The 12,446-nt window shown below is 36.6% G+C and overlaps 1 protein-coding gene across 1 annotated transcript; it reads left to right on the top strand.

Moving 5' to 3' along the window:
* Positions 1–525: 525 nt before the first annotated feature.
* LOC114194042 lies at positions 526–12,446 on the top strand. Its single transcript, XM_028084075.1, has 8 exons — positions 526–989; positions 1,195–1,320; positions 2,481–2,604; positions 9,843–10,288; positions 10,571–10,647; positions 10,770–10,905; positions 11,423–11,626; positions 11,998–12,446. The coding sequence occupies exons 1-8, from the start codon at positions 648–650 to the stop codon at positions 12,055–12,057; spliced, it is 1,515 nt and encodes a 504-aa protein (XP_027939876.1). The 5' UTR covers positions 526–647; the 3' UTR covers positions 12,058–12,446.

The following is a 12,446-nucleotide window of genomic DNA, read 5'->3' on the forward strand; positions in this document are numbered from 1 at the left end:
TTGAGGAACAATTTGGGGAACAACTCATCAAAATGCCATTTCAATCATCGAACAAGAAAATACGATAATGGGGTTTCATTTCCGGAAAAACATCACAAAAATAGTGGTTTCATTTGGGGAAGAACATCATAAAAATAGGGGTTTGTAATCGGATAGTAAAACATACCAGAGCACCCTTTGATTTGCAGAACAAGAACACTTCAAATTAGGGCTTCCAATTTGACGCACGAAGCTATGGCAGCAATCCGCACTGTCGCTGCACTCTCGCCTTTAGTTTAAACCGCAAAGAAAAGTTCTGTTTTTCTAACTTTTCCTTTTTCTTTCTTGCGCGTGTATCACAACCTCACCATTCACTCCACCTTCTCTCACGCGTTTCTGCTCCCGTTTGATTAGAAATTATTAAAATAATAACAGCCACGTAGGCAGGTAACTTCGGTGTCAAAAAAAGGGGGCATTCTATCATTATCCAATAAATAAACAACATGATTCTTGAAAGAGAAGGACTAACTTGTGAATAGGAGAAAACACACTAGGGACAACCTTGCAAGAAATTTTCTTTGATTATCTCTTGGGACCTTTTGGTATTTTCTCTAGACTTTTTGTTGAACCGTGAACCTGGAAAAAGAAGTAACCAGGAAACATCGCCTATGGAGAGTGATCCTGTGAAACTGAAAGTCCACCTAGTCACTGGCACGGACACGGCCGAGTTCAGGCTGCTGAGTGAGGCATTGGGTCGGAGCTCAGTGGTGGGCCTGGACGCAGAGTGGAAGCCGGCACGGAGGTCGTCCCCGACGGTGTCGGTGCTTCAAATCGCGTGCGGCGACTGGGGCGTGTTTGTGTTGGACTTGTTGTCCATTCCTCTCTCTTCACTGTGGGAACCACTCCGAGAATTGCTGCTGTGCCCCGACATCTTGAAACTCGGATTCGGATTCAAGCAGGATTTGACTTACTTGTCCTCCACTTTCTGCTCGCACGGCGGTTTCGACAAGGTCACACATGCGCACACACAATGAGTATAATGTTAAATTAGGGTTAAGTGTTTTTTTATCACGGTTAACGTTTTTCAAAAACTAAAGCAATGTTTAAAATATGGAAAATTTTCAGAAATTACGAACACCATTTACCCTTGAGAATAAACATTTCTGTTCTGCTTCTGTTTTTTGTCAGAGAATTTCTTAATTCAATTGTGCATAGGTTGAGCCATATTTGGATATCAGGAGTGTGTACAATCATCTGCAGCATAGTAAGAAGCATGAACCCAAGCAAAGCAAGAGTTTGTCAACAATTTGTGCAGAAATATTGGGGTTTTCGCTCTCCAAGGTTTGTTTCACAAAATATTTATTTAACCTCGGCATTTGTTCTACCTCCATGCCTATGCTTACTTCAGCTATTGTGTGGAATGTGATTGTTTAATTTAGGTGAAATGTCTTTTCTGTTAGCATTTGGAGAAGGTTTTATCAGTTGTGTTCTATCAGTTGTTTTTTTCCTGGATCTTTTCCTATAAAAGAATCGTACTGCTGCAAGCTTGTTGGTCCGTGTTGTTCTTTCTGTTCATTGGACAAATTTATACTTAATTTTGTTGGAGAATTTAACATCCAGAAACAGAACTGAAGAAATGAGTCGATTTAAATCCCTTCCATCGCTGCTCAAACTGAACTCAGCTAGGCTTGAAGAATGGATAGTGAATAATTCACTTTTACCTCATGATGAAATTCAGTTTTATTGCGGAAAAGAATTGTTAACATGGATCAATCCTTGTACATGTTTGAGAACCAGTAATCTTCAAAGCTTAAGTAATTAGGTAGAGGCATATTGATGGATTTGTATCTCTTAAATAGTACTTTATTCACGTCAGACACCAATACATATTTGTGTCGAAGTTAAGTGCTTAATCCCTGTTGATGGTAGAATTATTGATGGGAATGTGTTCTATATCTGTAAGATTCCAGATTGTAATCTAAATAAAAATATTTTTTATTTAGTTAGAGGCAAATCCCATTCTTGGATTCAATAAAATGTTCTAGTAACAATTGTCAATTCCAGTATGAAAATCACCCTGAGAATATTAACTCTGCTGATTAATGGGCTGGTATCAGAATTACTTTTTAGTAGGCTATTTTCAGATAGAAATGATTGGTGCATCTCAAATTTTGACTTTTGACTTGTCATTTGATTTATATGGTTTCTGACAAAAAGGACATGTTTGACTGAACATATTTCTTTGAGCACACAGAACAAATAATGCGAGTTACAGATTATTATTGACTTTTCATAAACTATACTAGGATTGACCATAAAAGATACTTCATATTGTTGAATTTAAATTGAAACATGATGTCAGTAATGGTGTACATGAAAGTGGATCCCCTTATTTGCTCAAAGATTTACATGTCCTCCCTTGGAAGTTTAGGATCCAGAGTTGTTCCAAATGGCATTTTTCAATTACTCTATCTTGTTAACCAAACTTATATGTGCTCTAGGAACTTCAATGTAGTGATTGGTCGCATCGTCCTCTTACCGAAGAGCAGATAAGATATGCATCTATGGATGCTCATTGCTTGCTCGACATATTTAAGGTCTTCCAGGAAAAGGTTGTCAAAGAAGGTTTGTAATCCCTGGAAATTTTACGGCACAAACTCTGGACAAATTACAAACCTGCCATTGTGTTATATTTCTTCTATTTTATGATTTGATTTTTTTTTTGTTTTATTGTTTGATTAGATATTTGGTTATTCAAGCTGACAACATAGTGAATTCTGATACTTATAAGCATGCAAGCCCTTACCTTGTGTTTGGATGGAACATTTCAACAACGCTCAGAATGCTTTGTATTTGAATTGCTTGCAATTAAATTCCCTTATTTTCTAAATAACTTGTTTAGATAAAGAAATTAAAGGGTTAAGTATGTTTTTAGTCCTTGAACTTAGGCCAAAAATTGGAATTCGTCCTGGTCGAAACTTTGATAAATTTTGGTCCCTAAACTTTAAAAATGAATGAATATAGTCCTTTTAACCCAATTACGTTGACTTTTTTCAATATGTTGAATGTGTTTCATGTTAATATTGAATTTGTTTACGTCGTTTGACACATTCTCGGCTTAATATTTATTGAGATGCGTTCAAAACCTAAAAAAAAAAGTTAACAAAATTGGGTTAAAAGGACTATATTCATTCATTTTTAAAGTTTAGGGACCAAAATTTATCAAAGTTTCAGCCAGAGACGAATTCCAATTTTTGGTCAAAGTGCAGGGACTAAAAACATACTTAACCCAAAATTAAAATACCTTACATTTCAATTTCTTATTTGGAAAAAACAATTGAATTTCTTGTGAGATAAAATTTAATTTTTACAATATTTTAGGCTTAATTATGTTTTGAGTTCATGATAAATTTGGAAACAGACTCGATGACCCAAATGGACCGAGTTGACCCGACTACCCAACCGAATTGGTCTAACCCGACGACCCAGATGGGCCGGCCTGGCCAGAAAACCCAGATAGGCTGGGTTGGCCCGATGATCTAGACAAGCCTGATGGCCCATACCTGTCGGTCATGCCTGTCAAGTTCGTCAACATGACCCGGCCTAACTCGACCCGTCTAGGACATTGGCTCGGCTTGGCCCCACTAGGTCGTCAAGCCCACTCAACCCATTTGGGTCGTTGGGCCCGTTTGTCTCATTGGGCCTAACCAACCAATTTGTGTCGTTCGGTTGGCCCAAACCGGGTTGGTCTTTGGGTCGGTCGGGTACATCTAGGTCGTCGGGACAATTGGGTCGATGCGTTTGTGTCGTCGCGCACAGTCGACAAGTTTGTGTCGATGCGTCGACCCGACCTGGCAAGGTTGTCGGACTCGTCTAGGTCGTCGGGCCGGTTAGGCCTGACTTGGTCATCGGGTCAGTTAGGCTTGTCGGGTCAACGAGTCGGTCAAGTCGTTGGGCCCGCCCGACACCTCTAGGTCGTATGGCCCGCCAAACTCGTGTGGGTCATCGGACCCACTGACTCATCTTGGTTGTCAGGTCAGTTCGGTCCGTCTTTGTCTTTGAGCCCACCCGACTCGTCTAGGTCGTCAGTCCCATTTGGGTCATCGGACCCGCCAACCCGTTTATGTCATCGGACCAACCTAGTCCGTTTGGGTCGTTGGGCTAGCTCAACACATCTTAGTCGTCATGTACGCCCGCCCGACCCGTATGTGTCATTAGGTCACCCGATTCGTCTGGGTCATTTGCCCGACCCGTTTGGGTTGTTGGGCCTGCTCGACTCGTTTGTGTCGTCAAGTCGGTCCGATCCGTCTGGATCATATGGCCAGCCTAGCCTGTCATGGTTGTGAGGTTGAGTGAGAAGAATTTCAAATTCCACATTTTTTTAGATTATTTTGAATTTCTTCTAATTTAACTAAATGAAATACTTTAAAAAATGCATGCATTTTAAATATTTTTTAATTTTTCTATCCAAACAAAGCATTTCATTACAAAGAATTTCAAATTCTCCAAATAAATGAATCACCTTCTTGAATTGTCTCATTCAAACACACCATTAGGGAACCCACTCTCAAATTCAAGTTATGTAGGAGGGACAAAAGACACTTAAAATATTCTGCAAAGCATTCCATACTACTTGATGTGTGACTTAGGCACCTCATAATACTCTAGATTCATATTACTTTATGTGGAACTTACGCACCCTACAATACCCTAGTTTTATCCAAGCTTTTATCATAAGCTACAAATTTGAATGTTGAAAGATACATGACAATTCACTTATGTACCATGAAAAAGTGTAAGGCTTTTGATACATGTTTTGCCTCGGTTCAGCATCTACTTTTGATTTGAATTCACAAGACTATCAATAAGCTTGCAATTTGGCAATATACCCACTACGCCCAACTTTAACAACATAGATCCATCTTTAGACCACTTTCTTTTCAAAGGGAAGTTGAAATCGTTAGAGGACCAAAAGATGGAATAGGGAGCACTTGTTGAATGAAAGTAGGGGTTTCCATGGAGAATTAGAATAGGAGTTTCCATGGAGAATGAGAAAAACAGTGACATATAGTATCTTTTAGTGGTTGGATAATATTAACATTTGCCTCCTTTTTGAAGGTGAGAATATCCCAGAAAAACACATTTAATAATAGTCTTTGCGGATGGTTTGTCTAAACTCGGACAAATATGAACAAAATAATTACAACCAAACACATCAGTAGAGACATAAAATAAAGGATAATTTGGAAAAATAATTAAATTGATTTTTGAGAGAAGAAGACATTTTGACAAGCACCATATGATTTTCACCATTGTGCTGGGATTTTGGTTTTGAGTGCACATTGAGCTATTAGACACCGAAAAATCTTGATTTGCTCTTAAAACTTTTGATTTGAGCATCATTTTTTCTGATTTCATCAATGTCTCCCATCAACCTATCTAAACAATCATACATGTGATTATGGCAATAGCCTACAACATACAATGGCCAATGTCATTGGTTGTCCAATCTTTGATCAATGATTTCGGAAAGGGGAATGTAAGTAGGATAAAATAAATAAACTAATTTCCAAACAAAGTCCATGATTCTAAAAAAAATTAGAAAATCTAATAAGGGAAAGGTTATTAGTTATTATTACCTTTTACTAATGCCATTGAACAAACTTTGTATTTTCTCTTTAGCAATTTCCATTTCTTAATAAACAAATCACATGGCTGGTTTATTATTTGAATCCACCATGCACAACACCTTAATTAGGGGAAGTGTACCGCTCATGCAATTCAAAATATTGTTTGAAAATCCCATATCTGATATCAAATTTTCCACAAGCGCTCCATCTCTAGCCTTTGCAAATTGACTAGATTTCCACTCCTTGAAAGCGAACATCCTAATAATGATCCTTTATTTTCATTCAAGCCTCGCAAAATCAAACAAGAAGTAGAAAATTTAGTAAATCTATGCAGTAAGGAAATAAGATCCATTCTTGAATCGATGTAGGTTGTGAATTTTTTACCACTCACTATTGTCTCATGATGGAGTGGTATTTTCTTCTCAAAATCTTTCAATATTAGATGAATGCCACAATCTTTAAAAGGTGTCCACTATGACTTTTGTCTCTTTTGCATTAATCTACGTCATTATAGGGAATCATTATATGGAATGATGCTACTAAAATCTCTCGGTTAAAGGAGCACCTATGTAATCAGACCAAGGATCTTGGAAATCTCAAATATTTTTTGGACATATAGAAGTAGCTCAATCTAAGGAAGGAGTTGTAATCACTCAGAGGAAATATGCTTTTGACATTCTTAAAGAGATAGGCATGATTGATTGTAAACCAATGGATTGTTCCATGGATCCAAATCAGAAATTAATGGTAAAACAAGGAGGAATTTTCTTTGACCTTGAAAGATATAGGAGATTGGTTGGAAAACTTACTAGACCTGATTTATCATTTGCAGTTGGGGTTGTGAGCCAATTCATGCAAAATTCTTGTATTGATCATTGGAATGTTGTCATTTGTATTCTAAGATATCTCAAAAAGGTTCTTGGACAAGGACTACTTTATGAAGACAAAGTGAATACCCAAATTGTCGACTATTGTGATGCTAATTTGGCTAGTTCTTACATGGATAGATGCTCTGCGACAAGATATTGTGTATTGTTAGGAGGAAAAGTAAGAAGCAAAATGTCGTTGTCCAATCATTTGTTGAAGCCGAGTATAGAGCAGTGACATCTCTTACCTATGAGCTTATATGGGAAAAACAGTTCTTATAAGAACTAGATTTTTGTGACATTCAATTGATGGAGATGTATTGTGATCATGGTTATCAAACTCGCGAGTTAACTCGTTAACTTGGACGAGTTTGCGTGTTCACTCAGTGAGACCGAGTTAACTCGGAAGCAAACTTGATTTTGGTGTAGAATCGTGGGATCGGTGGTAGAATCGGTAGTCTTGATCAAACTCGCGAGCTTGCTTTCGATTTGGTGAGTTCGTCAAGATTTTATTTTAATGTAAAACGAGGTCGTTTTTAGGGCTCACCAGATTAGGGGTTTCTAATTTAGGGTCACTCACGAAGCTCATCTTCTTCCTTCGTCTTCTGCGATTCCATTAACGCAACAATATGCTCTCAATCTGGAGTTGTCGCTCGCGATTTCCGTCAACTGTTGTCACATTCGTGGTCGTCACCACCCAAGGTCGTCGTCGATCGTCGTCGCTCACCGTGGGTCGTCGTCGATCGTCGTTGCCCACCGTGGTCATCATCGCTCGCCGTGGGTCGTCGCTTCTCGCAGTGGTTGCGTCTGGGTTTTCCCCCTCGCCCCCCGTGTGTAGTTTTCATTCTCGGGAATTCGTGTTTTGGGGCTGTTCACATTTGCATTTTTCATTTTGCAGCACCGGAAATCCTTTCGTCCCTTATGTAAACCCTTATGTCTCTTTTGGCACCACTGTGGAAATTTTTTACCAGCACTTAGGACTATGTTTTATGTGAAATTTCTTTTATAAGCCATTTTATAGCTTTTTTTCTTCTACCTTCACTTATGTTATTTTTTATTTTGGAATTTTGTAGTGAATTGAAATTAAAACATGTCTGGGAATGGTTTTAATTCAATTGAGAGAAAGCCAAGTGTATCTTTATCAATTAAAAGTAAAAGTAAAAATGCTCTAAGGAACAAAACAGATATGAGATGACAAATATGGGATGCAAACATGAGATAAATATTAATCGATGATGATAATGTTATTAGAGATTAAAGGATTAGATGATTATACATAGACACTGAACATTTGAATTTGTTTTATAGTATTTGTATGAACTTCTTTATGTTTTAAGTTATATAATTTTGTGGACTTACTTGAATTAGGATTTTATTTATATAAATTATTTTTTTTTAGTATGTCAAAGTAAACTCTTACGAGTTTGTGATTCGAGTTTACGAGTCTCGACTCTCATGAGTTTACGTAAACTCTCGAGTTTGACAACCTTGATTGTGATAACTAGGTTGTTCATTCCACATTGCTTCCAATCTCGTGTTCCTTAACAAATTGATTGCCATTTTATTCGAGAAAATTTGTTGTCTAAAGAAATCTACACAGAGTTTGTTGGATCAAATGATCAACTTAAAGATGTATTAACAAAGTCCTTGAGAGGTCCCTAGATTGAATTTATTTGTTCCCAGTTTGGTACAATCCAACTTAAGGGGAATGTTAGAATAAATAGTCTTTAATAGGATTTATTGTAAAGAGTTGTGTGCTTTATGCTGGACCTAGTTCCTAGGAGCATGCTTTGTGCTAAACCTAGTTCCTAGGAGCATCTTCTAGAATTATCTTTTTTTTCCATATCATTCATTGTATCTGATGTATCTCAAACTACTATGTATATGAAAATCCAAGAGAGGGGAATACACTATCAAGTTCATTATAATTTTTGTGTATTTTTCTCAAGTAGTATTTCACCCTAATTTCATGGTATGATAGTGGCTAATTCTGGCACTACTTTTGCTAATCAACTCAAGAATCCTATTGAGCTCTTCACTACATTAAATGTAATATCATTGTTGTAAGAAGATAAAACAATTTCTTGACATGCATTCTCCCTCTCACTTTTCATGAAAATGGCATTGATAGTATAGGTTGGCTGCCTCTTTTCTTAAAAAATACTTGATGAGTCATAACTCTCTTCTTCTTGCCTTAGCATTTTTCCAGCATCTTCTGAATCACCCAAACTATTTCCCCTATCAAATTCTTTGAAGTTTTATTTTTTTATCAAATTTTTCTACATTTGACAAACAAATTCAACACTAATTTTTTAAACATCTTCGGAAATTGCTATACAATCTCTAATCTCGTAACGGTTTATGCCTCTCCAAATCCACCATGTGTGTTAGGTTGCAGCATCCCCTGTTCTTGTAGGATTGCACTAGTACGCTAGTTTACTTGCGATTTTAATAGCAATGGGGTCGCTAAAGATTGCTTGAGGTTTAAGGACCATTTGTGTTACATCCTGAATCAATTGAGATTCCTTACGTTTTGCATGAATTCAGCTCTTCTCCATGGGTTGGGCATACTGGGTTAACTAGAATATATAAAAAGTTAGTAAGTGTATTTTATTGCCTATGAGGAAATATGTGGAGTAGTTGATGGTTGGTTGTGCTACTTTTGAGCAGAATAAATACCAAGCTCTGCAACTTTGTTAGTTTTCCTTTGTTACTCATGCATCCACATAAATAAACCTCGTGTACATGCAACATAAGAATAAATATGACAACTTATGGGCCTTTAATCGATGTTTACAAGAGAAAGGATGAATAAAAAGAAGGAAAATGAGCTGGGAATAAATGGGCTGAACATGGAAAATCAAGAGATAGAAGGTATTCATAGCAGAATGTCCACATGGCAAGAGGACATTCAAGTGGAATATTCTGTCATGATGGGAAACATAGTGCAGCATGTGTTTATAGGGTAGGAGAGACTAGCAAAAGGGAGAACGTAAATTAGACGAGGAATTGGATAGGCATTTGCCTTGGTGACAGCGGTTGTGTCTTGCTCCTCTGGTTGTTATTCTTTTGTGCATTGCCATTTTCTGTTTTCCTGTTTTCCTTTTCTAATCTGGAGTTTTACTGTTGCTGTTTAAGTAGTTAATCTCCTTGGATATCAACTATTTCCTTTCATATACTACTACTACCAGTTTCTATCAGAAACTTCTCTGTATTATTTTTTAACCTTACTTTCTGATGACAGGATATATCCATTCGTTCCCTCTCTATTGTCTTTTGTCTAATAATAATTGATTTATTTGCTATTCTAACATTGAAGCATTGTACAAAGAATTGTCATGACATTTTGTTGAATTCTTCACTGCAGGAGATTTGATTCTTGAGACTACAGTATTCTCTAATCGTGATGCAAGTCTTGGGTTAAAAGAGTTATTCAGAAATCACGATACGAGTGATAAGGTCCTAAGAGCACATTTTTGTGAAGCTTTAGCAATTGTCGAAGCCACAACTTGTTCTGATGTTGCTCGTATGATACCTCTAGCTGGGGGAATGATCCAAAAGTCATCATATTGGGTTACTATGCCAATGGATGAAGTTTTGTTGAAAGTTGTAAAAAAATATGGTGATAGGATCTTGCTAAAGGAGTCAGACAAAAAGCCCAAAAGCTCAAAAAAGAAAGGGAAGAAGCATTCACTACTGAATGGGACTAGGCAAGAAAATCATTTTGAGAAGATTGATGAGTGGCAAGGTACCCCACCCTGGGATCCTTTGGAGGGAGGGAATGGATATCCAAAATTCCTTTGTGATGTAATGGTAAGTGTCTTAATTGTGAAGATCGGATGTTCCCTTTCTTCCTATATTATGTGTAGCCTTAGGAATTTTATAAATTTTGTTAAATTCAATATGTTGCTCAGAAGAAATGAGGCATCCTCATCATTATCCATTCTCGTATAACCCTTTTCCGGACTTCTTTTTTATGAATATTTTGTGCAGCCTTTTTGTCCGAAAAGAAAGGTTTTTTTTTTTTCTCTATTGTAGGATCTGAATGTTAATAAAACAAAAATGTGAGCATGAATTTGTGGGGAATTTACTCAGGTTGAAGGCTTGGCAAAACATTTACGATGTGTTGGGATAGATGCTGCAATTCCTTATTCAAAGAAGCCTGAGCCAAGGTTATAAATAGAGTATGATTCTATTATTAATTTTTAATTGTTGATTCTAGTATGCTCAACGTCATCTGACATCTGAGTGTATGTTTTCTCTTTTTTGTGAAACTATTTTCATTTATATTTAGGATGTTGATAGAGCAAGCACAAAAAGAGAAACGTGTGATTTTGACACGGGATGCAAAGTTGCAGAGACATGACTATCTGATGAAAAACCAAATATATAGAGTGAAGAGTCTTCTGAAAAATGAACAGCTACTTGAGGTATGGTTAAATTAACTATCCAGATAAACAAATTGATAATATACATTCCCCTTAAAGTAAAAAGTAAAATTACACCATATTATGGTAACGTTGTCTTTTACCCTTTTCTATTTATTATGTTAAATTTTACGGATAATGCAGAAGTATCGTTATAGGCTAGAGTTTAGTACATGGATTTCAAAGTTGTCTTAAATGTCACTGTATTTTCTTCCCAGATTTCTACACAAAAATCCTGCCATCTTATTGCAAAGTGGATATTAAAAGGAAAAAACTTACGTGTAGTTCTACAGGTGCAGTTTGTACTAGTTACAATTAGAATTTCACTTTGATAAGTGTTAAATAAAGTTTTACATTAAAGGGTTATGCATTATTCAAGATGAAACCCCAATTTTAATTGGAGAAATAATACGCAACTACACAATTGTATATTAGTTTTATTCGTACCAAAATTGTAATGCAGTCTTGCATGAGAGTGATGCCTTTGTGTAACAGAATAAAATTTGGAAGTGCTTTTCAGGTTATTGAAACTTTTCAACTTAAAATTAATGAGGACAAGCTAATGTCGAGGTGCACAAAATGCAATGGAACTTTTATTCAGAAGCCACTGACAACTGAAGAAGCTATTGAAGCTGCGAAGGGTTTTCAAAGAATTCCAAATTGCTTATTTAACAAGAATTTAGAGTTTTGGCAGTGCATGGACTGTCACCAACTTTATTGGGAGGTATTGTTTACCAGTTTAATTCGTGTCAATCCCTTATTTTCATTGGCGTTATTAAATTTTACTTAATATTTTTCGGAAGCTTTACAGTACTGTTTTCTTTACCCATAGCTTGGTGATGAATCTATGCATGATTTTTGACATATCACCGCGGAATTTTCAATTAAAATTGGAATGTAAGATTTTAATCCTATCTATGCAAAGGGAATAATAACTAGACTAATAATCACGCAAGTACTTGGGGGAACTTATTCTCAATAGCTAGAGAACTAATCTCTGTGAAACAATGATGGTTATATTTTTCTTCTGGATTGTAGATATGTTTTTGAAACATGACCAACTTTCTAACTACGTAGTGCCTGTTCTTTATTCAGGGAACCCAATACCATAATGCAGTTCAGAAGTTCATTGACATTTGCAAGCTGAGTGACTAATTTGAGCTTCGCTGTGATGTGCACTCGTGTGATGGTATCATCGAAAAACTTTACACTGAAGAAAAATGTCGTTTTCACGCCAAAGTGCCTGTCCTCTTTCACATTGATATGGCCATCACCACATGTCGCCCCAATTCTTTGTTGTTCCTGTATATTCTACCGAAAGGACTCTTCCATTTCAAAGGGAAAAGGAATATTAAAAATTACTGGTGAAATCCTATGTATAACACATTAACACCCGGTAATTTCGCACTTGTTTTTGGCGATTTAGTGGAGTTCTCCATCGGTTTGTGAATTTTAACAGGATTTCAGTAGTGTTTTATTGGAATTCTCGTTTGAGACTGGAAGTTACCTAGACATTTATAATTAGACTAAACAAATATTCGGAA

The sequence above is a fragment of the Vigna unguiculata genome, chromosome 8 (genome assembly GCF_004118075.2).
Source record: "Vigna unguiculata cultivar IT97K-499-35 chromosome 8, ASM411807v1, whole genome shotgun sequence".
NCBI classification, from domain to species: domain Eukaryota; kingdom Viridiplantae; phylum Streptophyta; class Magnoliopsida; order Fabales; family Fabaceae; genus Vigna; species Vigna unguiculata.

What these genes read in the sequence shown, in the direction of transcription:
- LOC114194042 (XM_028084075.1), top strand. Translation starts at nt 648, where the DNA reads ATGGAGAGTGATCCTGTGAAACTGAAAGTCCACCTAGTCACTGGCACG. An exon ending in TCAAAGAAGCCTGAGCCAAG is followed by an intron (nt 10,648 to 10,769) that starts GTTATAAATAGA and finishes ATTTATATTTAG; the next exon opens with GATGTTGATAGAGCAAGCAC. An exon ending in AAAATGAACAGCTACTTGAG is followed by an intron (nt 10,906 to 11,422) that starts GTATGGTTAAAT and finishes AGTGCTTTTCAG; the next exon opens with GTTATTGAAACTTTTCAACT.